The sequence below is a fragment of the Hemibagrus wyckioides genome, linkage group LG25 (genome assembly GCF_019097595.1).
Source record: "Hemibagrus wyckioides isolate EC202008001 linkage group LG25, SWU_Hwy_1.0, whole genome shotgun sequence".
Taxonomy (NCBI): domain Eukaryota; kingdom Metazoa; phylum Chordata; class Actinopteri; order Siluriformes; family Bagridae; genus Hemibagrus; species Hemibagrus wyckioides.
The window spans coordinates 20,437,130-20,464,319 of NC_080734.1; the positions used below are offsets into that span (position 1 = coordinate 20,437,130).

The window sequence follows — 27,190 nt, forward strand, 5'->3', positions numbered from 1 at the left end:
AACCATGAGATAATCAGAGATTATGTTCAGAGACCAGTGGAAAGAGCATCAAGTGAAATACATTTAATGAACAAATAATATACAAAGATTATACAGAAGTTCATAGTAAAAAAAAAAAAAAAGTGCTCTTGGCTGAAATTACCTTGTTTTCATTACAGCGGAACAAATTCAGCAAAAACAGTTGGGACTGTGAGAAACAGGATGGCCTGCTGTGCTGCACTGTTTTATCAGGGTGCATGGGGCTTGTTACTGATCATTTGTGTCACCAGTGTTTGTAAGGCTTGCAGTCGTGATGTGACCCACAGTGGAGGCAATTCAGCTGTACCCCAAGTACCCCACAGTGCTCTCAGAGCACTTTCTGCTGCCTGGAGGTAGCGCTCATACTCCTCTTCTTTACAGGTCTCCTGGCGTGGACGCTTGGCACATGGCTGATGGAGAAAAGAAGTTGGAATTCAGCATGTAGTCTGTGTCAGTGACAAACAGTACAGTGTTTCAAATGGACCAAGATATCCAACACCTCAGCTTTACGAACTGTGTGAGGGTTTAAGGTGTGTATATAAATATAAAGCACTTATCACCTCAGCAACAGGTGTTTCTGCAGGTGTCTTTTCCCTTTTCTCCAGTCTCTCATTGTGTCTTTCAATGACATGTGCCTCAGTCCTCAGTCTCTCCATGCTGGTCCCTGCAGCCTGCTGGGATGTGATGACCTGTAGAGATAATCATGCATTAATATTCATTTACAGCACATTCAGTCTCAAACGATATGCTGCCAGACGAGCAGCCACATGTCACATACTTTACTGAGGAAGTTCACCACTTTGTTCTTGGTCTCCTCTGTGCTCAGACTTTGAGAGATGATCTCTTCATGACTGGTGGCCTTTAAATAGAAGGAAAAGCATCAGATGAGTGTTTAAAAACTATTTTAATGTTTAACATTGTTTTAAAAATTAAGGACAGCTATATTTATCATACTATTAAGAGAGTCTAACCTCAGCAAAAGTGGCAAAGGCTTCCAGTGTGTGCTGACAGAGCAACCAAGACTCATGAATCAGTAGAGCGCTGAACAGACAGCTGAGGCGGGGCAGCACCTGAAACTACACACAACAAGCAAACACACTCATACAGAAAAATCAGGCGTTACAGCTTTACTGCGTTCACATGAATGTTATGGATCGACAGAGATAACCAAGAATAAACTGAGAATATTTGCATGGAAAGAGGGAGCTCAGGGAATATTTTAATAACACACTGAAAATAAAAATAGCAAATTCTGCCTAGTTAATAAAAGGACAAAAGGTCCTGACCACAAAAGCGAGTGTTACCTGAATATCAGAAGGAACAAATATTTTCCCCATGGAGGCCAAATACTCCAAAGCAGCTAGCACCAGGTCATCACTGCAGTTCTGCAGGTTCAGGCCAATGAGACAGGAAAAGGCCTAAAATACATAAAAAACATGACATGTGCACGAGTTACAGTGGAAAAGATACATGCAACATGAAGCTAATAAAAGGAAAAATGTGGAAAAAGAATTGAGACAGAATGATGAAACTGTTACCTGAACTATAGCCTGTGGGTCTATACTTTTAATCAACTTGGCTGAAATGGACAGAAGCAGCCTCAAGGTACACTGAAGAGAGGGATGGGTCTGAACCTACACAAGACAGCTTCACGATTTATTTGTTTTTAGTTGGAAGAAAACGTCTAATATATCAAGAATGTCTCATATTAATGTCTAAAACATGTCTAATATCAAATAAATCACATATCATCGTCCTGAGCTGCTGTAGGTCACTAACAATTCTGTTCAAGACTTAAATGCATGCATCACACACCAATTCAGCAGACATCATAACGTTTAGACATATTATACACACACACTGTATAGATTAAAGAAAATAAAAAGAACTTCTGAAGGAGTTAGTTTTTTTCTCAATATTTATTCAATATTTTTATATACTGCTCAAAAAAAATGAATGAAACACTTTTTAATCAAAGTATAGCATCAAGTAAGTTAAGCTCCTAGGATATTGATCTGGTCAGTTAAGTAGCAGGGGGTTGTTAATCAGTTTCAGTCGGTGTGAAATTAACAACAGGTGCACTAGATGGGCAACATTGAGATGACCCCTAAAACAGGAATGGTTTTACAGGTGGAGGTCACTGACAGTTTTTTTCTCTACTCATCTTTCCTGACTGTTTTTCACTAATATTGCATTTGATCAGGGTCAGTGTCACTACTGGTAGCATGAGGTGATACCTGGAGGTATCATACAGAGGTTACACAGGCAGTCCAACTCCTCCAGGATGGAACATCAATACGTGTCATTGCCAGAAGGCCAGAAGGTTTGCTGTGTCTCCCAGCAGTCTCAAGAGAATGGAGGAGATTCCAGGAGACAGGGCCGTAGAAGGTCCTTAACCCATCAGCAGGACCGGTATCTGCTCCTTTGTACAACGAGGAACAGTATGAGCACTGCCAGAGCCCTACAAAATGACCCCCAGCAGGCCACTGGTGTGAATGTCTGACTTCATGAGGGTGGCCTGAGGGCCCAACGTCCTCTAGTGGGCCCTGTGTTCACTGCCCAGCAATGTGGAGCTCGATTGGGATTTGCCATTGAACACCAGAATTAGCAGGTCTGCAACTGGCCCCCTTAGCTTTTCACAGATGAGAGCAGGTTCACCCTGAGCACACGTGACAGACATGAAAGGGTCTGGAGAAGCTGTGGAGAACATTATGCTGCCTGTAACATCATTCTGCATGACAGGTTTGGATGGATCAGTGAAGGTCTGGGGAGGCATATCCATGGAGGGATGCACAGACCTCTACAGGCTAGACAATGGCACCCTGACTGCCATTAGGTATCGGGATGAAACTCTTGGACCCATTGTCAGACCCTACACTGGTTCAGTGGGTCCTGGGTTCCTCCTGGTGCACAACAATGCCCAGCCTCATGTGCTGAGAGTATGCAGGTAGTTCCTGGAGGATGAAGGAATTGATACCAATGAATGCCCTAAATCCAACAGAACATCTCTGGGACATTATGTTTCGGTTCATCCGAAGCTGCCAGGTTGCACCTCAGACTGTCCAGGCGCTCAGTGATGCCCTGGCCCAGATCTGGGAGGAAATACCCCAGGACACCATCCGTCTTCCCATCAGAAGCATGCCCTGATGTCAGGCATGCATACAAGCATGTGGGGGTCATACAAACTACTGAGTACCATTTTGAGTTGCTGCAATGAAATTTAAGCAAAATGTAGTTTTTTACTTTGATTTTTGGGTTGTCTTTGAATTAAGCCCTCTGTAGGTTGATAATTTTCCATCAAACGATGTGGCATCTTTTCATTCCTAACACATTACCCAGTCCAGATCAGTATAGATATCCAGCATGATATTTTTCCTCATTGAGATCTGAGGCGTTTTCTAAATGTTCCTTTAATTTTTTTTGAGCAGTGTATATCAGGCATGTGTGTGTCACTGGGGCATCCCAAATTGTATTTTAGCTAATGTGCTAATACTGTGGCTCATAACATGCTGGAGAAAAAAAAAAAAAAAAAAAAAAACAACCACATCGCTATAACCAAAAACTGACTGTTTTTGTTCTCTACACTGTAGTTTTGTAAGCTAGCTAAAGTTACTGGCCTAGTTAGCATTTTTCAGCATTAGAAAGGCATGAAAGGCCATGCACCATTGGTGGCTTCATCAGACAGACATGGTCTACTACATGGCTACTTGGTGTTCATTAAGCAATTTTGGCCACAGCCTTGAATTATCACTGAAGGTCTGTTGTGGCTATTTTTTTTAAATCAGGGAGGTTGAACTTCCAAACTTTTACATTTAGCAGATACAAAAAGTACAAAACATGATAAAAACAAGAGGGTTTTCTCTTTAACCTGGGCAGCATCCATGCAATTCCACAGCCGATGAACAATGTCTAGTGAAGCGGTCATACCCTCGACCTGCTGGGGCTCTCCTCGAACCATCAACAATAAACAGCTCAGTGCTTTGTTCTGAACCAAGGAGAAAAGAGAATAAGAGCGACAAAACATACATTTATTTACACAGGCAACACTGAGGCATATAGTATTCACATTTTCTTTTTGATAATTAGGAAATGATGTTATAGAACATACTCAGAAAGTGCTATTTGGCCTTTCCTAGCATACATCAGCCCATGACTGGCTAGTGACAGGGGAGTGAGAATTTGCCCCTCCCACCCAGAAGCTCCTGGCCACCAAAGGCACCAGTGAGGCATTTTCAGGATTCAGAATTACGTTCTCTGGACAATACAACAAGCACTTTTTTATCACACTGCTCAGGAGCCTAAATGCTGAATAAAAGAATCTGTCCATCACAGATGCAGCCAAAATGATTTTGCCTTTAGTTTCGTCATCAGCAAGTGAAACGCAGTTCAATTGGATTCAGGTCAGGTGACTGTCTTGGCCACTGCAGAAAGTTCCACTTCATTGCAGGGTGGCTTTTGAAGTAAGCTTTGAGTCCAGTGAGTTTTTGGCTAAATGTGAGCAGATAATATCGCTCTAGACACTTCAAAATTCATCCTGCTGCTTTTATCACCAGTCACAATATCAATAAATAGAAGTGAACCAGTTCCCCTGTCAGTTATACACAACAACAGTACAGCATGAGGTGGTCTGCTTCTGACCATGAGCAGTTCCTTCCCTTCCTCATACTCTTCTCATCTCATCATTCTGGCACAAGTTCATCCTTGTCTCATCTGTTCATAGGATGCTTGTCCAGAATCTGGCACTCCTGTTTTTTCCTTTTATTCTAATCTTTTTTTCCTGTCTTCTTTCGAATGTTGACAGATAATCCTACCTGTTCATCTGTTATGGCCAACTGTTATGACCTTCACCCGAGAAAGAATTCTTCCATCCTCTACCTCAGTGGTCTTCTGAGACTTTTGAAACAAATTATTTTAAGTTAATTTGGCCACAACTAATGGTGTGTTGTTTTGATTTTATAGATTAATAATGGTTTAATTCACTGGCAGCTCTTTTGATGTTAAAAGCAATAAATGTTAATGTTAATGCTAGAGCTTTTCATCTGCTTAAAATCTAGAGCTTTTCCTCTGCTTAAAATCTAGAGCTTTTCATCTGCTTAAAATCTAGAGCTTTTCATCTGCTTAAAATCTAGAGCTTTTCCTCTGCTTAAAATCTAGAGCTTTTCTTGATAATGAGGGAATAAAACACACCTGGCCACTGAACATGTAAGCAGCCAATTATCCAAATACTTTTGAGAGGACCACATATAAAAAGGAAGTTGTAATTCCTACAACTTTGACCTGACTTGGGTGAAAATGTCCTCAAATCAAAACTAAACCTCAGACACTGCACTTTATACATTATTTACTTTTATCTTCAATATTCTTGTGTGGTTTATCCCTACACTTACACACACATGCACTTAAAAGTTGAAATATTTAGCATGTATGCATTTAATTAATAAATACATGCAAATGATGTAGACTATTAGTTTGTGTGTCAGCTATTAGTAAGTGCGTCATACACCACCACTGAAGAGGGACAGGAAAAGACCACTTTGATTATTTATGAGTAAGTGTTCTATTGTGCATGACTGAAGTATCTTAAGTGATTAAAAAAAAATAACATCCCTGATTTTCTCATGGTCACCCACTTATAAAAGTAAGCGAGTGCTAAACTGTTTTGGATTTCTATTTAATCATTTTATCAAAGTTTGTTCAGGGCCAGTTTAAGTATAATGAACACAATACTGTAGCCTTGCCCAAAATATGTCCCAGTGTTTTTAGAAACTTGTGCTGACAGATATCCTGTTGAATTTTCCTAGCTGTGTATGAGTGGCCCACAGGGCAAAAAACACCTAAAACCCCAGAGTCACTGCCATTTGAAGCTCAATAATCTGGGAACAGAGTGAGTTAGGAGGAGTTGTGTATGTGTCTATGCAAAACAAAGAAGGGAAACTTTATCACATGCTGTTTTCCCCCTCGCTCAACTGAGAGACAGATTTGTTAAGTGAGGTCCTCACCAATGTGGGTATGTTCCCCAGCCTGTAGCCTGCAGCGTGCCAAGCATCAACAGAAGCTTTAGCACTGCTCAATACTTCCCTCTGCACACGAGCACTCACATCCAAGCACAGACTGCTGAGCAAAACTGGACTCCACACACACAAGTTCTCATCCTTAGATGGCAAGAATCGTTCAACAAACTCCAACTAAGAGAAAAGCAAGCGGACACACACACACACACACACACACACAGACACACACAGGAAACAGTAACAATGTCACATGGAAGTCACAGAACACAAAAGGTTGCACTATCTATTAGCACTAACTACATTAATAAATCTGTATCAAATGTCCTAGTTCATGAGCACTGCACTGTGTGTGTGTGTGTGTGTGTCTGACCTGGTGGTTTGGAGTCATAAGAAAGAGAAGGCGCCTTAGCAGCAAACCCAAATGAGTCAGCTGATAGTTCTCACATGGGCATGACCTTATCTACAAGAACAGAAAAATTGCTCACTATATTATAAATATTACAAATATTGTAAATAACAGTTGCTATGAGACAAAAGCAAGGTACAAAAATAAAACTGCTTCTTCCTACATGAAATATCTGCTGTTAAAACTTAGTTAAACAAGACAGTACACCCTCTTCAATTATGTCTTCAGCTGTTAGGACCTGAATATCAATTTATTATCATTGTTATCATATGGTCATAGTCCTGATGTATGATTAAATTTTAACTCAGCTAAAACTGCTGGACAGTGCTGTGTGTTATTGTTCCAGATACTCAGATGCAATTTTACAAACTCATGCTGCTATATTCTTATTTCATAACTGGGTTTTCTCTATATCTTTGAGCATTAAACTGAATATGCTGGGGTGCTCACTCCTGGAGAAAGACGGATGGACGGATGGATGGACGAACGATACCACCTCAAATTATAGCCTGGGTTATGATATCTAAGCTATAGACAGTAATGGCATGAGGAGACATTACTGTAGTGTCTGGGTTTCAGACTTCAGGTAGTAATTAGCTGCAGATTTTTAAACAAGTATTAAAAAGCACAATTTAATTAACGATTGCTGAAATAACAATAATGCTGAAATAACTGTACAGCACTGATCATTCCCTTACATTCCCTTATTTTAGCTCTTTCTTGGTAATGTGGGAAATACACACCTAACATATAAAGCATCCAGGTCAAACACTACAGGTAAGAATAGCATGATCTTACACAGACAGGTGTCCAATTCCCAAAACAGATTTGACACCAATTGTCGCCTCTGTTGGGGTGTTAGTGAAACAGAGAGCTTAATCCTATCACTCCCAGGAGAGATTTCCAAAATCACTTTGGGAGCAGAGAAAGAAAGGTCATTCAACTGCCTGCACTCACCAGGTGAGCTGTAAGGAGAACGTGATGCAAACACAACTCAGCTGTACTGTATCTACACACACACAAAGAGGAAGAAAGAGTCAGAGGATCACTCAGATATAAACACACACACACACACACAAGACTATGATTTGCACTCTAATTTTGAAAGCTAGAAAACTTATTTGTGTGATTATACTTCAGGAACAGAGATTTATTAACTTGGCTTGACATGTCTCCTGTAATCAACATATCAATTCCTACTCCATGAGCACAAAGCCATGGTCTTAGACTATATGATTTAAATAATCAGGGCCATTTTTTTTAGAAATTGTATTTTATACCGGTTTTGCTAATCAACTAATCAAGAGTTTTAGGGAAAAACCTTTTGGTTTCGTTTTAAGTTGTTTTCCTATGAATAGCATGTGAATAACTTTTGACAATTGGTGTAGCTGACTCACTGAGTCATGGAAAGTTTGCAGCCACTGCTGGCCATGTGCTCTCACCATGAGTGACACTCACCGTGCCAGGAAGCACCAGACGTCAGTGGCTAATAGGGCTGTCTGGGTGTCTGACTGTAGCACAGCACCTAACAATGACCGCTCCTAAAAATAACAGAAAGACTACATATTACTACGTGCACAAGTATTTGATGTACACTATATTGACAAAAGTTTTGGGATGCCTGCCTTTACATGCACATGAACTTTAAATGACATCCCATTCTTAATCTGTAGAGTGTAATATGGAGTTGTCCCGCTCTTTGCAGCTATAACAGCTTCAACTCTTCTGGGAAGGCTTTCCACAAGGTTTAGTGTGTTTATGGGAATTTTTGACCGTTCCTCTAGAAGCGTATTTGTGAGGTCAGGCACTGATGATGGACGAGAAGGTCTGGCTCGCAGTCTCCGCTCTAATTCATCCCAAAGGTGTTCTATGGGGTTGAGGTCAGGACTCTGAAGTTCCTCCAGACCAAACTCACTCATCCATGTCTTTATGGACCTTGCTTTGGTCACTGGTGTGCAGTCATGTTGGAACAGGAAGGGGTCATCCCCAAACTGTTCCCACAAAGAGCATGAAATTGTCCAAAATGTCTTGGTATGAAGCTGAAGCATTAAGAGTTCCTTTCACTGCAACTAAGGAGCCGAGCCCAACCCGTGAAAAACAAGCCCACACCATAATCCCCCCTCCACATGAAGTTTGGAGGTCTGTAGCCACTGACTCTGCAGAAAGTTGGCCATTTCTGTGCACTGTGTGCGCTGACCCCGCTCTGTGATTTTACATGGCCTACCACTTTGTTTCTGAGTTGCTGTTGTTCCCAATTGCTTCCACTTTGTTATAATACCACTTGACTGTGGAATATTTAGTAGTGTGGAAATGTCATGAATGGACTTATTGCACAGGTGGAAACCTATCACGGTACCACGCTTGAATACACTGAGCTCCTGAGAGCGAGACATTCTTTCACAAATGTTTGTAGAAGCAGTCTGAATGCTTAGGTGCTTGATTTTATATACCTGTGGTCATGGAAGTGATTGCCACACCTGACTTCAATGATTTGGAGGGGTGTCCCAAAACTGTTGGCAATATAGTGTACATCCATTTCTGTTCACACAGTAGATCCTAGATGCCCAACCCTGCTCCTGTATAGTGATGGTTCATGGCTTGGATGCCCCTGCTCCATTACATTATATACAGGTGTGTCTTATCTATGTTGGAAAGCATCCACAACAGGAAAAGACATCAGAAGAAATGAAAGGTGGATCTTAGAAGCACACAAATCTTTTCAAGACCCTTGAAATCCAGTAACAGGTACCAGCTACAGTGCAGTACTATACTAACCAGCTTGGGGAAGTGTCGCGCAGGTAGAGCTGCCACACAGCCACACAGATGCACACACACATGATGGTGCAGGCTCACTGTGCCCTGAGCTTGGCCATGGATCATCACCCCAGGTAACCGTACAGGAACAGTCCTCTCTACCAGGCACTGACGAAAATTCAGAAAAACCACTTCAAATATGGACAGCCTAAAGAATTGATGGCAAGGAAGGGGAAACAGGAAACAAGAGCATATAGTTAGCTGGAGTACTTTTTCTATCCACGTTAGTCACCTGTGTGTCTCTCCTGCAGCATGACGGCTACCAAATTGGCCAATGTGTTCAAAATAACAAATCAAAAGCACCCAATAACACTACACTGACGTTTAAGGACAAACACAACTGAGTTTAAAATGATTTTAAAAAAATAACAGCTGTCTGTAAAGCAGTGCATGACACGGTCTTATAGAACAGTAAGAGCTTTCAGAGTAAACCTCACTGTGTGGATACTCCTGACATCTTCAGAACATTTCCTGATCATTGCAACAAAGTCACACAGTTCAGAAAAGTAAAAATGTATAAATGTTTATAATATGGTTTTATACTTTTGAGTTTTAATATATAGTTCATAAGTATTTGGACAATGACACAATGTAATTTTGAAAAGTAGTAATTGAGATGTGATTGAAGTGCAGATATTCAGCTTTATTTCAAGTGGTTTAACAAAAAATATAGCATTAAACATTTAACAATTACAGATTTTTTTTCTCTCCATTTTCACAGGCTCAAAAGTAATTGGACGAGGTGTCATTTTGTTCTATTGCCTGGTGTGGCCTGTTTCTTTGTGACGAATTAAGGAGATAAAAGATCTGGACTTGATTTCATGTGTTGAATTTGAACTTTTAATATGTGGTCCAAAAAGGTGTTGAAGTTGAAGAAGGCTATCCTTAGGCTGATCAGGGAGATAGCAGAAACTTTAACATCAAAAATCTGGTACATTTTTAAAGGGAAGGAATGCACTGGTGTGTTCAGCAACACCAAAAGCTCTGGACACCACTGAAGACGAGTAAAGAATTCTTTCCTTGGTTATGAAAAACCCCTTCACACCATCTAGCCCTTTCAAGAACACTCAAGGAGGAGTGTAATCATCAAAGTCTACAATAAAGAGAAACCTTGATGAATGTATATACAGAGAGTTTACCTCAAGATACAAACCACTGCTAAGACAAGAGCAGGAAGTCCAGATTAGATTTCTCTAGAAAACATCTATAAAAGGCTGCCCAGTTCTGGAACCTGATTCTTTGGACAGATGAATCCAAGCTGAACGTGTAGCAGAATGATGAGGAGAGATGAAGGAAAAGAAGGGCTCATGATCCAAAGCACAGAGCATCATCTATCAGACATGGTGAAGGCAGTGTTGTGGCATGGCCAGTCTAACTGGTCAGTGGTGTGTACTGATGATGAGTGCTGATAGAAGCAGCAGGATGAAGTCGGAAGTTTACAGAGCTAAACTTTCTGCTCAGATTAGAACAGGACAGAAGGATAATGACCCAAAAGCAACCCAAGAGCTTCTTAAAGCAAAGAAATGGAATGGTCTTAAATGACTGAGTCACCTGACCTCAATCTGACCGAGCTCCATTTTCACTTACTAAAGATAAAACGGAAGGCTGAAAACAAGCAAAGCACAAACAAGCAACAACTGAAGGCTGCTGCAGTAAAGACTTGGTAAAGCATCTGAAAAGAGGTCGCTGACAGCAAAGGAACTGCATCCAAGTATTAAAAACAATCAGTAGGTTTATAATTATATTAGTTTGTCCAACTACTTCAGAGTCTGTGAAAATGGAGGGAGTATATAAAAACGTTTCCAACATTAACCATGTAATTAAAAGACAGAAAATAACATACCTCAAAAGGGAACAAGCTCAGATTGCTATATTACAGGAAACTCACTTGACTGATACAGAGCATTTGAAGCTTAGAGGAGGATGGATGGGCCAAGTTTTCAGTTCACCTTTTAATTCTCACAGTAGAGGAGTAGCTGTCTTGGTTCATAAGAAATTGTATTTTAGGTTTGAGGATATGATTAAAGATCAAGGCAGCTGTTACATTCTTATTCTTGGCCAGTTGTTTGGCGAGAGGGTCCTTATCAGAAGTGTGTATGCTCCTAATGTATTTGAACCTACTTTTTTTTTTTGGAATTAACCTCTCTAGTATTTCGGCATTTCCTGTTAACCACATGACTATTGGTGGAGACTTTAACTGTGTGCTTGATCCTGGTTTAGACCTTAACCCACCTAAACATACTACAGCCTCAACACAGGCTACTAGATAGACAAGTTTTGTGCAGATTTGGGCCTGCTTGATGTCAAGGAGAATTATAAACCCTAAAGTCAGAGACTTTACATTTTACTCACACCCACATAAGATGTCCTCTAGAATAGACTATATATTCATGTCTGGTCAGATGTTAGATAGAATGAAGGATTGTGCTTTAGGCATATGTGCTTTATCAGGTCATAAATCTGTTCGGGATTTAGAGAATAAGTTTTCCAGCTTCCCCTCTCGCAGCTTGCAGAAGGAATCGGATGCAGCTAGGTCAGCCTTGGATCATATTCTGTCTAGAAAGGCAGAGACCTTGTGGTTTTTTGCAAGGCAGAGGCTATACGAACACTGCAATAAGCCAGGCTGCTTGTTGGCATGCTTGGCTAGGGTAAAAGTGAGGTGAGCATGATTTCTTCTCTTAAGGATAACAAAGGTAACTTAACCCATGAACCCATGATGAATTCTTATTGAGTGGTGTCACCCTAGGCCTCTATCACTCACCCTTTGGTATAGAGAGATCTTATAGAGAATTTTGCCTTTGAGAGAGAGACTAACTGCTGTGCTTGGGGGAGACAATACCTTGTTTGAAGAGTTATGGGGGCCTGTCTTGGAGCATCTTCCAACCAGGGTACAAGAGATTATATTTAAGGGAAAATTTGAATAAACATTTCCTTCTCACTGAACGGCTGGGTTAAAGATTTAATACAAGATAGTTCGGGCAGAGGGGTAAATAATTGGATCGAGCGGTTCATGATAGGCTGAGAAATTTCTCCGTTTTCTTTTCCTCTTTTCCTTTTTTTTTCTTTATATGCAAGTGTGTGTATATACTGTAGTGGAAATTTTAACAAGTAACATAGATTAACAAGTAACCCTTTAGGAACTCTGCGTGTGTGTGTCTGTGGAGGGGAAGATGTTAACCAGGCGGCTGTCAGTGCCAGGAGCGACTCTAGTCGTGGAATGCAAGAACATTGTATATCTTGTCTTTCTATATGCTCTAGCTCCTTTTATGGAAGTGAGATCATATATACATTTAGTTTAGGATGCACCTAAAAGTGCTATATAAGGGGGGACCCGTGAAAGCGGGCCTCACCTCTCCGCTGTGTAATCTTATTGCACTGTGTTTGAGATGCCTTTTGCTGCGGCAAAATAAAAATTCCTTTATCTCTTTGCTTTGTTAATCATTTCAAGTCAGAGTGCAGACTTGCCACCACAATATGTATGTATAATCTTATTGTTTAACACTGTATTACTGTGTTATAGTTTTTTTTTTAATTAAATAAAAAGATAAAAAAAAAAAAAAATCCTTTCCAACTCTAAGTGATGCAATATTTTTGTTAAATCCCTCAAATGAAAGCTGGAAATCTACACTTCAATCACATCTTCATCACTCCAAATCCATTGTGTGGTGTGCAAAGGCAGAATTACCAAACTTGTGACACTGTCTGAATTCTTTGGGCCTGACTCTATATGCTACAATGCCATAAGCTGATTCAACAGATACAGTGAGGGAAAAATTATTTGATCCCCTGCTGATTTTGTACATTTGTCCACTCACAAAGAACAACAAAGTTATGAATTGATTTGCATTTTAATGAGTGAAATAAGTATTTGACCCCTTCACAAAACATGACTTGGTGCTTGGTGGCAAAACACAGAGGTCAGACGTTTCTTGTAGTTGGCCATCAGGTTTGCACACATCTCAGGAGGGATTTTGTCCCATTCCTCTTCACAGATCCTCTCCAAATCATTAAGGTTTCGAGGCTTATGTGTGGTAGCTCGAACCTTCAGCTCCCTCAAGAGATTTTCTCTGGGATTAAGATCTGGAGACTGGCTAGGCCACTCCAGGACCTTAATGTGCTTCTTCTTGAGCCACTCATTTGTTGCCTTGGCCATGCGTTTTAGATCATTCTCAGGCTGGAATACCCATCCACGACCCATTTTCAGTGCCCATGGCACCGTCCATCATCCCTTTGATGCAGTGCAGTTGTCCTGTCCCCTTAGCAAGAGCTCGAATTTGGTCTCACCTGACCACAACACTTTCACCCAGTTCTCTGCTGAATCACTCAGATGTTCACTGGCAAACTTCAGACAGGCCTGTACATGTGCTTTCTTGAGAAGGGGGACCTTACGGTCCTTACGAGCGCTGCAGGATTTCAGTCCTTCATGGCGAAGTGTGTTACCAATTGTTTTCTTGGTGACTGTGGTCCCAGCTGCCTGGAGATCATTGACAAGATCCTCCCGTGTAATTCTGGGCTGATTCCTCACCATTCTCATGATCACTGAAACTCCACGAGGTGAGATTCTGTATGGAGCCCCAGACCCCAGTTATTTTTAGTTTCTTCCATTTGGGAATAATCGCACCAACTGTTGTCACCTTCTCACCAAGCTGCTTGGCGATGGTCTTGTAGTCCATTCCAGCCTTGTGTAGGTCTACAATCTTGTCCCTGACATCCTTGGACAGCTCTTTGGTCTTGGCCATGATGGAGAGTTTGGAATCTGATTGATTGCTTCTGTGGACAGGTGTCTTTTATACAGGTAACAAGCTGACATTTGGATCACTCCCTTTAAGAGACTGTGCCTAATCTCAGCTTGTTACCTGTATGAAAGACACCTGGAAGGCAGAAATTTGATTGGGGATCGAATACTTATTTCACTCATTAAAATGCAAATCAATGTATAACTTTTTTTGAAATGTGTTTTTCTGGATTTTTTTTTTTGTTATTCTGTCTCTCACTGTTAAAATAAAAAATAAACAGTGGGCAAATGTACAAAATCAGCAGGGGATCAGATAATTATTTTCCCCCTCACTGTATACTGTAGATATACTGCCGTCGTTTGACCTCTGGCCAACTGTGTTGAAAAGGTGTCTAGTAAAAAATATTAAATTATTCCTTCACCAAAATCAGCAACAAAAAAAGATTTTGCATGTAAGGTTTAATAAACAGTGTGTCTCTCTCCTTCAGTCTCTTTCATTTAAAGTATAAGATGAGAACATTTTAAATGAATTTAAAATGAATCTAACAAATGTTTTTTCAACAAACATTAAATGTTAATAGCAGACCTGTTTGTTTCCTCTGAGAACTGACTGCCATCATACCAGAGACACAAAGTCTCATCTGTCTGAGTGCAGAGCTTCCCCAACACGTTCACCAGCAGGAGACACTGTGGCAGAACCAGCTCCGAACTGGACTCTAAACACACAGCAAAACAAAAATCATTCACCAAATACTGTCAGCTACACCATAACCTGTTCCTCCACAACAAAATGAGCAGAATTCACTCGAACACAATGTCATTTATAACATGTAGTAATAAAAAATACATAATAATACAATAGTAGAGAGATTATGACTAGATGATTACTGTCCCAAGAGAAAAAGCACAGGATGTGTGTTTAGTGAATGGTCAAGGCTGACCAGTGGAGTTTCTCACAAACAAGTAAAATATCTCTGACACTTATATACACACACAAGGGCAGTGTGTGTCCTTGACTGACAGGAATTACTTCATATTAACGACCAGAGACCTTGTCTCTCCACAAGCTATTCACAAATCATTTTCCGCTGGCATGCTCCTTTTCCTGATCCCATTCAAATGACACCAAATAACTCATAATAATTATAGCTGAGCTGCAGGATCCAGTGCTGATGCACAGTTAAGGTAAGTTTTGACAGGGGACTGCTGTGGCCTTACTCTGGTCCGGGGTCAGAACACACTCGGCAAACGGCCTCATGGGTAAAAGCTGTGTCAACATAGCATCCATAGGAATCAAAACAACATGGCTCAGCTCTTCAGCCACGCCAACAGGCACAGACAGGGCTGAGGCACAAGGAGGAAATTTACTGGGGATGGAAACGAGAGAGAGAGAGCGAGAGAGAGAGCAAGACTGAATAGGTTAATACTGAAAATTAATGCAATTGGCAAATAAATAAATAAATAATTGACTGAACAGATTTACACAGCAAATGGCCTGCATAATAATGATAATACTAATAATGCTGAGATTACCTGAGAACTTGAAGATACAGCCGGTGAAAATGACTACAGAACTTTGACAGAAATGGATTGAATTCCTGTCAAAATAAAGCAAAAATATATAATGGATATAAAAAACTCTACACAAATCAACCCTGTTAAAATGGCATTTTCTGTATAGTAAAAAATTAAAACTAAGATCAAGATCAAGTCAGACTATTTTCCACCCTCAATGTGACTTAAGTAAAAAACAGAATAAGAAACATTTTCACTAAGGAACAATAACCTGTTTGTACAAGTATCCATCAGATTACGAGAATATCCTGAACAATGATATTTTTTTGATGAAGTTTTCCAGTCTGGATGTGAACGTGTGCTTTGGGTCACTGTGGTGCTGAAAGGTCAAGCTCATTTTGACATCTGAAGGTTTTACATTTGTAGCTATTCATGATTTCCTCCAGCCTGATTTCTATCAGAAGAAGAGCAGCTCTAAAGCGTGATGCCTCCACCACCATGCTGCACTGTAGGTATGGTGTTGTAGGTATGGTGTTCTTTTCATGATCTACTTTTTACCAAACACACCTTTGGGAATTGGTCTCATCAGACCAGAACATTTTACCACATGGTTTGGGGAGATTTAGATGAGAGTGGATGTTTTTTTTTGGAGAAAGAGCTTCAGTCTAGTCGTCCTAGCCCATGGCCGGTGAAGAATATGAGAGATTGTGGTCACATACAGAGAGGAGTCAGTACGGGTCAGAAGTTCCTGCAGCTCCTTTAATGTTGCTGTAGGTCACTGGGCAGTCTCTCCGGTAAGTTCTTGTCCTATTATAAATGTTGGAGTAATGCCCTGCTCATGGTGAAGTCACTGTGCTGCTTCATTTGCTTTATGAGCATTTACAGTGTTCCATGATACATCTAATGTTTTACACACCTCTCCTGATCTTTGCAGACTGTGGAAGAGGTCAGACGAAACCAAGATGATGTGAATAAAATCTTACAGAATCTGCTGACCTTAATTTGGGGTTAATCAGAATCAGATCATTGATGACAGCTGGATGATAAATACTTTAGAACATGAGACTGAATGTGATTGGTTCATTCTGAACTGAACCACACCCCCAATTGTAAAAGGGTATACACACCAGGTTATTACGAGTTCCTACAGGTTCATTTGAGTTCAAAATTTATGATAAAATATAGAGAATTGTCTGGTACCTTTATGTAATGGACCAATGTGTTGGCAAAAAACCTGCACATCTTTGTGGTTTTTTGGAAGGCCTTGTATCCAGGACACTGCACTATTTCCTTTCAGAAAGTTAAAAAAATAAACATATGGTTTAGTTCACACACACACAACTTCTCACACAATATAGTGTGATGTGTGTTACAGTATAGACACTGTGTGTGTGTGTGTTGCAGTATGGACACTGTGTGTGTGTTTTCATAGACAAAACTAATCAGCACTACTGCATTCTACAGTTAGTTCAGACATATTCCTTAAATGTTCTTGCTGTGGACTTGTGTGTCTCTCTGATTTTGTATTGTATTTGTATTGTTGATCATTTGACTTGTGGATAATACCAAATGTGCTGTACCTTTAGATCTGACTGCTGCATCTGCTCAGCCATCTCCAGAGAGTTCCTTACTGAAGCCAGCAGGTCCTCACACAAAAAAGTAACGAGGTCACCATGTCGCAAACGCTCCTCCACCAGAGTCTGGTACTTCACACTTTGCCTAGAAACAAAGAGCTTAATAAATACTTGGTATCACAGTATCACAGCGAGAAAGGCTTCTTGTTAGGTATTAAAGCAAATCATTTAGGAGACTGCCTTCTATATGGGTTTAAAAAAAATGACACACAATTATTATTCCTATCAAAGGCCAGGCCCTGGGATAGAGGACCATGATACATACATCATAATAAATGTTTTTAAAATGACTGAGTATTCAGGGTCAATTCACACCAGACATTGTGTAAACAAGTTTTATTTCACACCAGCTGCTTCAGAGGGACATCAGATTTGAGTTGGCCTGTAACAGCACCTTTATTTTACATTTTGTGTCCATTTTCTTTCACCTACAAGTGGATCAGGAAATCCAGAGAAATCCACTGAAGTTCCAAAACCACACTCTATATGCTGTGCACTACACACACTAATTCAGGATCTAGACAGATGTTGTGACGGTGCAGCCTGAAGGGGTAGAGCAAATTGTTGGTAGAGCAAATTGTTTCAATGCTATAATACTCATTTCACACCGATATGGGAAAACTAAATAAACACAAACATACAACATACATTACTAATAAAACTTCATCATATTCAGTGCCCCACTGTCACACTTCAGGTAAATGATTATGGAGGTAGAGCTGGCTGGAGACTACAGATAAAAAAAACAGGTTTAGTAATGAAAGTTCAAGAAGTTTTGGATAACCAATCCATTTAGTCTGTCGTATTAGCTCTATATGACAGTCTGTAGCTCTACACCTCCTGTAATGGAGTATGGACTAGATTTTATCCTTCTAATGTATTACATCATCCTGTAATGTGAGCAATGTGAATTATAAACTGCGGGACATTTACACAGGAACTAAGCAGTTGATGAGCAACAGGTGAGTGCCATGAATAACTGGTAGAGTTGACTGGGCGTGGCTGAGAGGGGCGTGGTTTTGTATTTAATGCCGTGTAACTGAAGCCAAAGGAAGCAGGAACAGCAAAGAGAATGGATCTACAGTGACAGGAAAGACACGAAACACTAAAGATTTCTCATTTAAAAAACACATACCAAGTTTCAGATTTAAGAGGGAGCATAATCCAAAATAATGGAGTTTTCTCTCTTTCAGTTTGTTTAGGAATGCTACACTGATCAGCATCAAGGCACCATATGATTATTTTTATTTAAAACAAATTATGATTGTAATCAATTCATTTAAATAGGTCAAAAATGACAGAAGGAACAAAATAAGTAGAAGTAGTGATTCAGGTAGGTTTTACTCACTTGATGATGAATTTCCATGTGTTAGCATGCAGGGCAATATCCAGATTGGATATAACTGAGCATATGTCCAGCAAACTGTGGATCACTGCACAAGAAAACAAAGATTTCACTGTATTGCTGTAAGAAATGTATAAATCAATGTTTATTCCCCAAAAAACACAGATAAGGAGATCCAGAACTCCAGAAAACTCTGATGGAGACACCTGTAACGAGATCAGATATTTCTTCTTCAGAGGCACTGTTCTCCAGGCTGATCTTCTCCAGCAGCTCCATCAGGTACTTCTGGAGGGAGTAGGCTTCTCTGAACAGACTCTGGAGCAGATCTCCCACAAGTGACAGTCTGCCGCCGTACACAACCTCACTATCCTACAGACCACAATGCAGTCAGTTGTAGACAATCATACACAATGCACCTTTAACAACAGGTGTCTGCAAAATGTCAGTTTCTATGGTGATACTTTATGTTTTCAATGTATTTTACTTTGAATGATCTTGACTTATGCTGCAATTCAGCTAGAGGCCCTAACTCAGAATTCCCAAATTCAGACCATGAAAAGCCAGTGCAGAATTCCTGCTTGAGGTGGTCTCCTGAACTCTGAATTCCGCAGAGTTCAGCAAGTCCACTCACCGACATTATTTATATATTTATATATTCGCTACAGGTCACTGTTCTGACAAGGAAAGAATACATTACTCATTACAGTTAGCTGAAAATTCTCTCATTACACGTGTAGAATTCCCATTTCCAAGGGAAGACGAACGCAGCATGAAAAATGAATTTATCTTCAGGCATCTTATCTATGAACTTGGGACATGGTAGCTTAGGGGTTAAGGTGTTGTACTACTGATCCAAAGGCTGTGAGTTCCCAGGTCCACCAAGCTGCCACTGCTGGGCCCCTAAAAAAGGCCCTTAACCCTCAAATGCTCAGTTGTATTAGAAAATGAGAAACGTGTAAGTCGCTGGAAAAGGGTGTCAAAGGGCCAAATGCCAAAAATGTGAATGTAAACTTAAATGACAGGTTACAACAGTACTACAAATTCTCAAGAGGCTTCTTAATTAGATCTACAAAAGCATTAACAATTCTCTTTAGAATCAATAATACTCAAACTGATGGCTGGGTATTTCCACAGAAGAAGTGCATAGTGTGTAAAGATATAAAGAAGACATACCTTGCAGTGCTGGAAAGTGTCCTTTAAGATGTGGAGGACACAAGAGGGCAAAGAGCGAATGGAGTCCAGGGAGGTCGCCTCATCAAGAGTGCACACGTGACGCACACAAGCAGACAGAGCTTCCAATGTCTTCACCATCATCTACATACATAAACATTACATGGAGCTTAATTTCCCATCATTAACAACATAACCTGCACCACAAGTGAATAAGATGCTATGGTACATAGCCTGTATTCTATCTGTCTACAGTGAACACTAGAAGAGGCGATAAATACTGTTATGCCCAGACAATTCCAACCATGCTTTCCAGCAAGCATGACAAATCCTAGTAATATTCAACACTAACAAATGAGCTCTAAGAAATGTTATTCAGAGAACCTGCAAAATATTCCTGAGGAAAGCGTGTAGCTCTGTGTTCTGGCTAGACAGGTCTCCAATCTGCTTGGCAATCTCTTCCAAAAGGCCAGTAAACATCACCTCCACCTGCAGCCAAGGATGCATGACATGTCCACATAGAAAGATTAAAACATGTCCATAATCATGTGTAATAACACACAGATTCAGGTGGCTGTACATCAGAGACCTCACCTTAGGAAATATTTTAGAGAAACATTCTTCCTCAAGTTCTGGCAGAGGCAGATGAGGTAGAAACATGTCAACAATAATCTGCAGAACATCTGTAAATATAAACCATATAATCAATACGACCTGACACAGTGATACACAGAATAAAATAACAAAAACCACCACAATTAGCTAAAAGACTTACTGATGTGTTCGTTCCAGCTATCAGTGTTACAATGAATGGAGTACAACAGTCAAGGAAGTCAAGGTGTGTCTTCTTAGCGTGAATTGTGCTTAAAAAAAGTTTGTGACGGCAGTAGAGTGTTAAATTAGGCATGGGGTCCAAAGTTAAAATGATTACATTATAATTGTTATAACGGTTAGTCCTTTGTTTTCAAAAGAAACGTGTGTACATTGCTGTCCATCATTATGATTGCCTACATCAATGGCACATCTCTGTATGAAGACCGCCACATCGTGCCAGACAATCAATCTGGTGAAGGAAGCAAGGTTGTGAAAGTTATTCTGAATCAGGGCCCTGAGTCGCAGATATTATCTGAAGAAAGGTTATGCAGGTTATGGAAGGCTGTCATTAATCATAAGGATATCACAATTTGAGAGAAGTGGGATCTGTTCAAAACATTTTGGTTTTTCAGCACTTGTCGAAGAACATGGAGCTAATTTGTCACCCGGGGTGAAGGAGGTGAATAAAGGACATTTTTATGAGTATGTCATGTTGTGTTTTAAATTACCAAATTGGATTTTCTGAAGGAAATGTTTTGAATTTCAGGTCAGATGGCCTATCTGCTATCCTGTCAACCAATGAGTTACTCACAGTGCATTGTGGGTAGTTGCATAAGTCACAGTGATGTCAGTGAAAACAAATAATAGTAAACACTCAATTACTATCATTATTTATAGGACTAATTTACTGGACGTGTTTATATGCTGACCTAAACATCAGTTATGTCTTTCTGAGCAGTAAATATGGTTTGAAAAACACTTAATAATAAATAATGAGATGATTTAGGGGTGTAACAGCAGGAGAAGCTGTTACGAAGAAGAGGGTTTAGTTGTTTTCCAGAGGTGGTTTGGTTTGGATTTATACATCATCTCAGGCAGCATTTTAGGATAAATATTCTACTTACTGATAAATATTCTACTTACACACCCTTAGGTTTTTATCACATTTTATACAATTCATTCAATTTATTTAATTGTTTATTTAATTTATTTATTCTTTATAAATTATATAGCACCTTTTACAATGGACATCATCTCAAACCAGCTTTACACAAAAGTAGAGAAACAGAAAGGGGGGAGATTATATATATATACACTATATTGCCAAAAGTATTCGCTCACCCATCCAAATAATCAGAATCAGGTGTTCCAATCACTTCCATGGTCACAGGTGTATAAAATCAAGCACCTAGGCATGCAGACTGTTTTTACAAACATTTGTGAAAGAATGGGTCGCTCTCAGGAGCTCAGTGAATTCCAGCGTGGAACTGTGATAGGATGCCACCTGTGCAACAAATCCAGTCGTGAAGTTTCCTCGCTCCTAAATATTCCACAGTCAACTGTCAGCTGTATTATAAGAACGTGGAAGTGTTTGGGAACGACAGCAACTCAGCCACGAAGTGGTAGGCCACGTAAACTGACGGAGCGGGGTCAGCGGATGCTGAGGCGCATAGTGCGAAGAGGTCGCCAACTTTCTGCAGAGTCAATCACTACAGACCTCCAAACTTCATGTGGCCTTCAGATTAGCTCAAGAACAGTGCGCAGAGAGCTTCATGGAATGGGTTTCCATGGCCGAGCAGCTGCATCCAAGCCATACATCACCAAGTGCAATGCAAAGCGTCGGATGCAGTGGTGTAAAGCACGCCGCCACTGGACTCTAGAGCAGTGGAGACGCGTTCTCTGGAGTGACCAATCGCGCTTCTCCATCTGGCAATCTGATGGACGAGTCTGGGTTTGGCGGTTGCCAGGAGAACGGTACTTGTCTGACTGCATTGTGCCAAGTGTAAAGTTTGGTGGAGGGGGGATTATGGTGTGGGGTTGTTTTTCAGGAGCTGGGCTTGGCCCCTTAGTTCCAGTGAAAGGAACTCTGAATGCTTCAGCATACCAAGACATTTTGGACAATTCCATGCTCCCAACTTTGTGGGAACAGTTTGGAGCTGGCCCCTTCCTCTTCCAACATGACTGTGCACCAGTGACCAAAGCATGGTCCATAAAGACATGGATGACAGAGTCTGGTGTGGATGAACTTGACTGGCCTGCACAGAGTCCTGACCTCAACCCCATAGAACACCTTTGGGATGAATTAGAGCGGAGACTGAGAGCCAGGCCTTCTCGTCCAACATCAGTGTGTGACCTCACAAATGCGCTTCTGGAAGAATGGTCAAAAATTCCCATAAACACACTCCTAAACCTTGTGGACAGCCTTCCCAGAAGAGTTGAAGCTGTTATAGCTGCAAAGGGTGGACCGACGTCATATTGAACCCTATGGATTAGGAATGGGATGTCACTTAAGTTCATATGCGAGTCAAGGCAGGTGAGCAAATACTTTTGGCAATATAGTGTATATATATATATCCCTAATGAGCAAGCCTGTGGTGATGGTGGCAAGGAAAAACTCCTGTGATGATATGAGGAAGAAACTTTGAGAGGAACCAGGCTCAGAAGGGAACCTCATCCTCATACAACTGAGCATTTACGGGTTAAGGGCCTTGCTCAGGGGGCCTTGCTCAGGGGCCCAGCAGTGACAGATTGGTGGACCTGGGATTAAATCACAGTGACCCACTGCCTTACCCACTAAGCTAACACATCCCCTGAATATTCATGATGTTATTTACACTACAGATAATCTATTGATGATGATCAGTGATGATTCTGCAGGGTGACCTGTCCGAGATGAAGACTCATGGTACCGTTACGGCTCTAATACAGCCGTGTATCTGTCTGGTGTCTGATTATGTGCGGTAAATAAAGTAGTGGTAAAGGATATGACCAGTTTGGGCAGGACCACTTTCAGTTGTTGTCGACATGTCTCCGGAGTCCAGTGTAGCACCTCCTCCAGCAGGGTCGCCTGAGACATGTCCAGAGCCGTGAATCAGCAGTGCTGAGAGAGGTCACTGTGGTCAGACAGAGCAGAGGGAGTGCTAAAGGCTAGCTAAACAACACACACTCTACCTACTCATTCACAACCGGGCTCTAAACTCACAACCGCTGAAATAACATGTTATACTTACCATCAAAATATTACAGGAGCCGGCAAAAAAGAAATTTGCACAAACATCAATAAAATACAAAAATCAGTAAAATACAATCTGTACACATGAACCGGACCCGCTCTGTGTTTAAATTCACCTCTTCTGTTCTCAGTACTACGGGCGAGCCCATTCAAGCTGTCATGCGGGGGGGTGATGTGTGACATGCTATTTCGTGAAAGATTTTCAAATGTAACTCGAGTGTATCGTAAAATATTACGTGACATTCTACAAATCAGCACTGCAATGGCTGGAGTCTGTCTAGCCATATATTTCACTTCGCGAACAAAATGACAAAATGGCAAAATGGTACGGCTCAAAAATTGCGCGCTCCGCGTTTGGAGTGACGTCAGTGCAGCGCGCGTCTGCAATTGGTCAGAAGGTTTTAAGTTCTAAAAAACAGCTGTGTGTGTGTGTGTGTGTGTGTGTGTGTGTGAGAGAGAGAGAGAGAGAGAGAGACGGAGAGAGAGAGACAGACAGACAGACAGACAGACAGACACAGACAGAGAGAGAGGAAGAGAGAGAGACAGACAGACAGACAGAGAGAGAGGAAGAGAGAGAGAGAGAGAGAGAGAGAGAGACAGACAGAGAGAGAGAGAGAGACAGACAGACAGACAGACAGAGAGGAAGAGAGAGAGACAGACAGAGAGAGAGGAAGAGAGAGAGAGACAGACAGACAGAGAGAGAGGAAGATAGAGAGAGACGGAGAGAGAGGAAGAGAGAGACAGACAGAGAGAGAGGAAGAGAGAGACAGACAGAGAGAGAGGAAGAGAGAGACAGACAGAGAGAGAGGAAGAGAGAGATGGGGAGAGAGAGAGAGAGAGACACACAAACAGAGAGAGAGAGAGAGAGAGAGACACACACAGAGAGAGAGAGAGACTTTCTAAGTTGATATATACATTATCATAATTGTTTCTCTGTTTGTAAATCGCTAAATAAAAAGCCACATACAAGTGTATATGTGAAATAAACATTAGTAGATTCTTCTAAATCTGCATGATAATTATTTATAAGTATGTATAAGTTGTGATTATTTGTCACATATACGTTACAGCACACCGAAATTCTTTCTTCGCATATCCCATCTTTGGGGCTTGGGGTCAGAGCACAGGGTCAGCCATGATGCAGCGTGGGCACCTTGCTCAAGGGCCCACCAGTGGCAGTCTGGCAGTGCTGTGTTAAGGTTGATACACTTAAGGACAGATTAAATGTGAATCTAATGTTTCCCAAAGATTTTAATGAAGTAGAGTTTACAAAAGTGAAAGTACACAGTTAGAATCATACATATTTGGACACTGGCATGATTTCTGTTCAGTACACTGCATCTGAAAACAAAGATGTATAAATTCCCACGCACATTATTTACATATTTGGCAAAATGTGGAAGAGAGCTTATCTGGATTGTTGTTGTTGTTGTTGTTGTATAATGCACTCTTCTCACAAAATACAATTTCGGTATTTCTGTGAAGCCTATAAGCATATATGCAGCTGAAAAACCTGATACAGCTGAATAGTCCTGCAAAAAATCCTTTAAATGAAGGTTTATGCTGTTGATATTATCACCCATTAATGATTTCTTTTTGTTTCTTTGAGGTAAATATAAGCCAACTGATATCAGGGCATGGTAGCTAGTGAAGCCTTGCTCATGCTATCTAACTATAATTAGAATCTAAGGATCTGACTAGCTATTAACTAAAGACAAACATTAACTAAAGCAGGCTACATAAAATACCACTATTGACTAGATTCATGAGAGGTCATTTCATGTGTTAAAATGTAAAGAAAAACATGCTGAAATTTCATCAACCTACCAGTGAGTGTTTAGGAAGCACTGAAATGAGGGGGGTTCAGTGCCAGAAGTGTTCAGTGTTTGGAATCAGCGTTATCAGTTGCCCAAATAGCAGACGTTACTTCTGTATTCTCTGATTACAACAGAAGTCTCTGGCTATGTCACTACTCTGTTTCAGCATCACTGCATATAATCATACAGATCCAGGCCAAGAGCTTCAGTTAATGTTCACATTAAACATCAGAATGGGGAAAAGTGTGATATCTGTGAGTAAACATAGCATGATTATTGTTGCCAGAATGGCTGGAGATCTTCATACACATCAGTCCTCAGAGTTTACACAGAATGTCACATAAAACAAACAAAAAGATGCACTGAGCAGCACTTTTGCAGGTTGAACACTTTTTTTGTTGAAAGGTCATAAAAGAACCAGGTTTGAACTGACAGGAATTCTACAGGAACTCACAAAATCACTCTTTATAACAATGAAGTGCAAAAAAGCATCCCAGAATGCATAGCAGAAGACCACATCAGGTCCCACACCTTTCAGCCAAGAACAGGGTTTTGACACTGGGCACTGAGTGTGGGAAAGCTGGACATTAGAAAAACATCATCTGATTCGATCGATTCTTCCAATCTACAAGCAGACCCTAGCTACGGTCACTGAAATCACAACCCCCTTTTTTTATAAAGATAGATCTGGAGCTCATGGCCTGTACCTGCTAGCAGTAAAACCTGGCCATTTTCCCTTATGTGTAAGATCAAATATCAATAAATAATTTTCTCCTGTTAAACATCTGGAAAGTATTCACATTCACATTTCACATTTTTTTATGTTACAGCCTTATTCCAATATACACTATATTGCCAAAAGTATTCGCTCACCTGCCTTGACTCGCATATGAACTTAAGTGACATCCCATTCCTAATCCATAGGGTTCAATATGACGTCGGTCCACCCTTTGCAGCTATAACAGCTTCAACTCTTCTGGGAAGGCTGTCCACAAGGTTTAGGAGTGTGTTTATGGGAATTTTTGACCATTCTTCCAGAAGCGCATTTGTGAGGTCACACACTGATGTTGGACGAGAAGGCCTGGCTCTCAGTCTCCACTCTAATTCATCCCAAAGGTGTTCTATGGGGTTGAGGTCAGGACTCTGTGCAGGCCAGTCAAGTTCATCCACACCAGACTCTGTCATCCATGTCTTTATGGACCTTGTTTTGGTCACTGGTGCACAGTCATGTTGGAAGAGGAAGGGGCCAGCTCCAAACTGTTCCCACAAAGTTGGGAGCATGGAATTGTCCAAAATGTCTTGGTATGCTGAAGCATTCAGAGTTCCTTTCACTGGAACTAAGGGGCCAAGCCCAGCTCCTGAAAAACAACCCCACACCATAATCCCCCCTCCACCAAACTTTACACTTGGCACAATGCAGTCAGACAAGTACCGTTCTCCTGGCAACCGCCAAACCCAGACTCGTCCATCAGATTGCCAGATGGAGAAGCGCGATTCGTCACTCCAGAGAACGCGTCTCCACTGCTCTAGAGTCCAGTGGCGGCGTGCTTTACACCACTGCATCCGACGCTTTGCATTGCACTTGGTGATGTGCGGCTTGGATGCAGCTGCTCGGCCATGGAAACCCATTCCATGAAGCTCTCTGCGCACTGTTCTTGAGCTAATCTGAAGGCCACATGAAGTTTGGAGGTCTGTAGCGATTGACTCTGCAGAAAGTTGGCGACCTCTTCGCACTATGCGCCTCAGCATCCGCTGACCCCGCTCCGTCAGTTTACGTGGCCTACCACTTCGTGGCTGAGTTGCTGTCGTTCCCAAACACTTCTATATACTTATATATACAATTCTATATACTTCTTATAATACAGCTGACAGTTGACTGTGGAATATTTAGGAGCGAGG

At 41.0% G+C, this 27,190-nt stretch overlaps 1 protein-coding gene across 1 annotated transcript; it reads right to left on the minus strand.

Annotated features, from left to right (window-relative positions):
• Positions 1-48: 48 nt before the first annotated feature.
• firrm (fignl1 interacting regulator of recombination and mitosis) lies at positions 49-23,632 on the minus strand. Its single transcript, XM_058378970.1, has 25 exons — positions 23,473-23,632; positions 23,229-23,355; positions 20,424-20,463; positions 20,243-20,331; positions 20,033-20,137; positions 19,652-19,792; positions 18,685-18,847; positions 18,482-18,566; positions 17,080-17,218; positions 16,700-16,789; positions 15,518-15,582; positions 15,203-15,351; positions 14,571-14,700; positions 9,211-9,397; positions 7,894-7,976; positions 7,393-7,444; positions 6,400-6,489; positions 6,018-6,203; positions 3,887-4,003; positions 1,557-1,652; positions 1,323-1,436; positions 990-1,094; positions 797-877; positions 579-707; positions 49-428 (listed from the first exon to the last, which is right to left on the minus strand). Exons 2-25 carry the CDS (start codon positions 23,316-23,318, stop codon positions 228-230), a joined length of 2,727 nt encoding a protein of 908 aa, XP_058234953.1. The 5' UTR covers positions 23,319-23,355; positions 23,473-23,632; the 3' UTR covers positions 49-227.
• Positions 23,633-27,190: the final 3,558 nt, after the last annotated feature.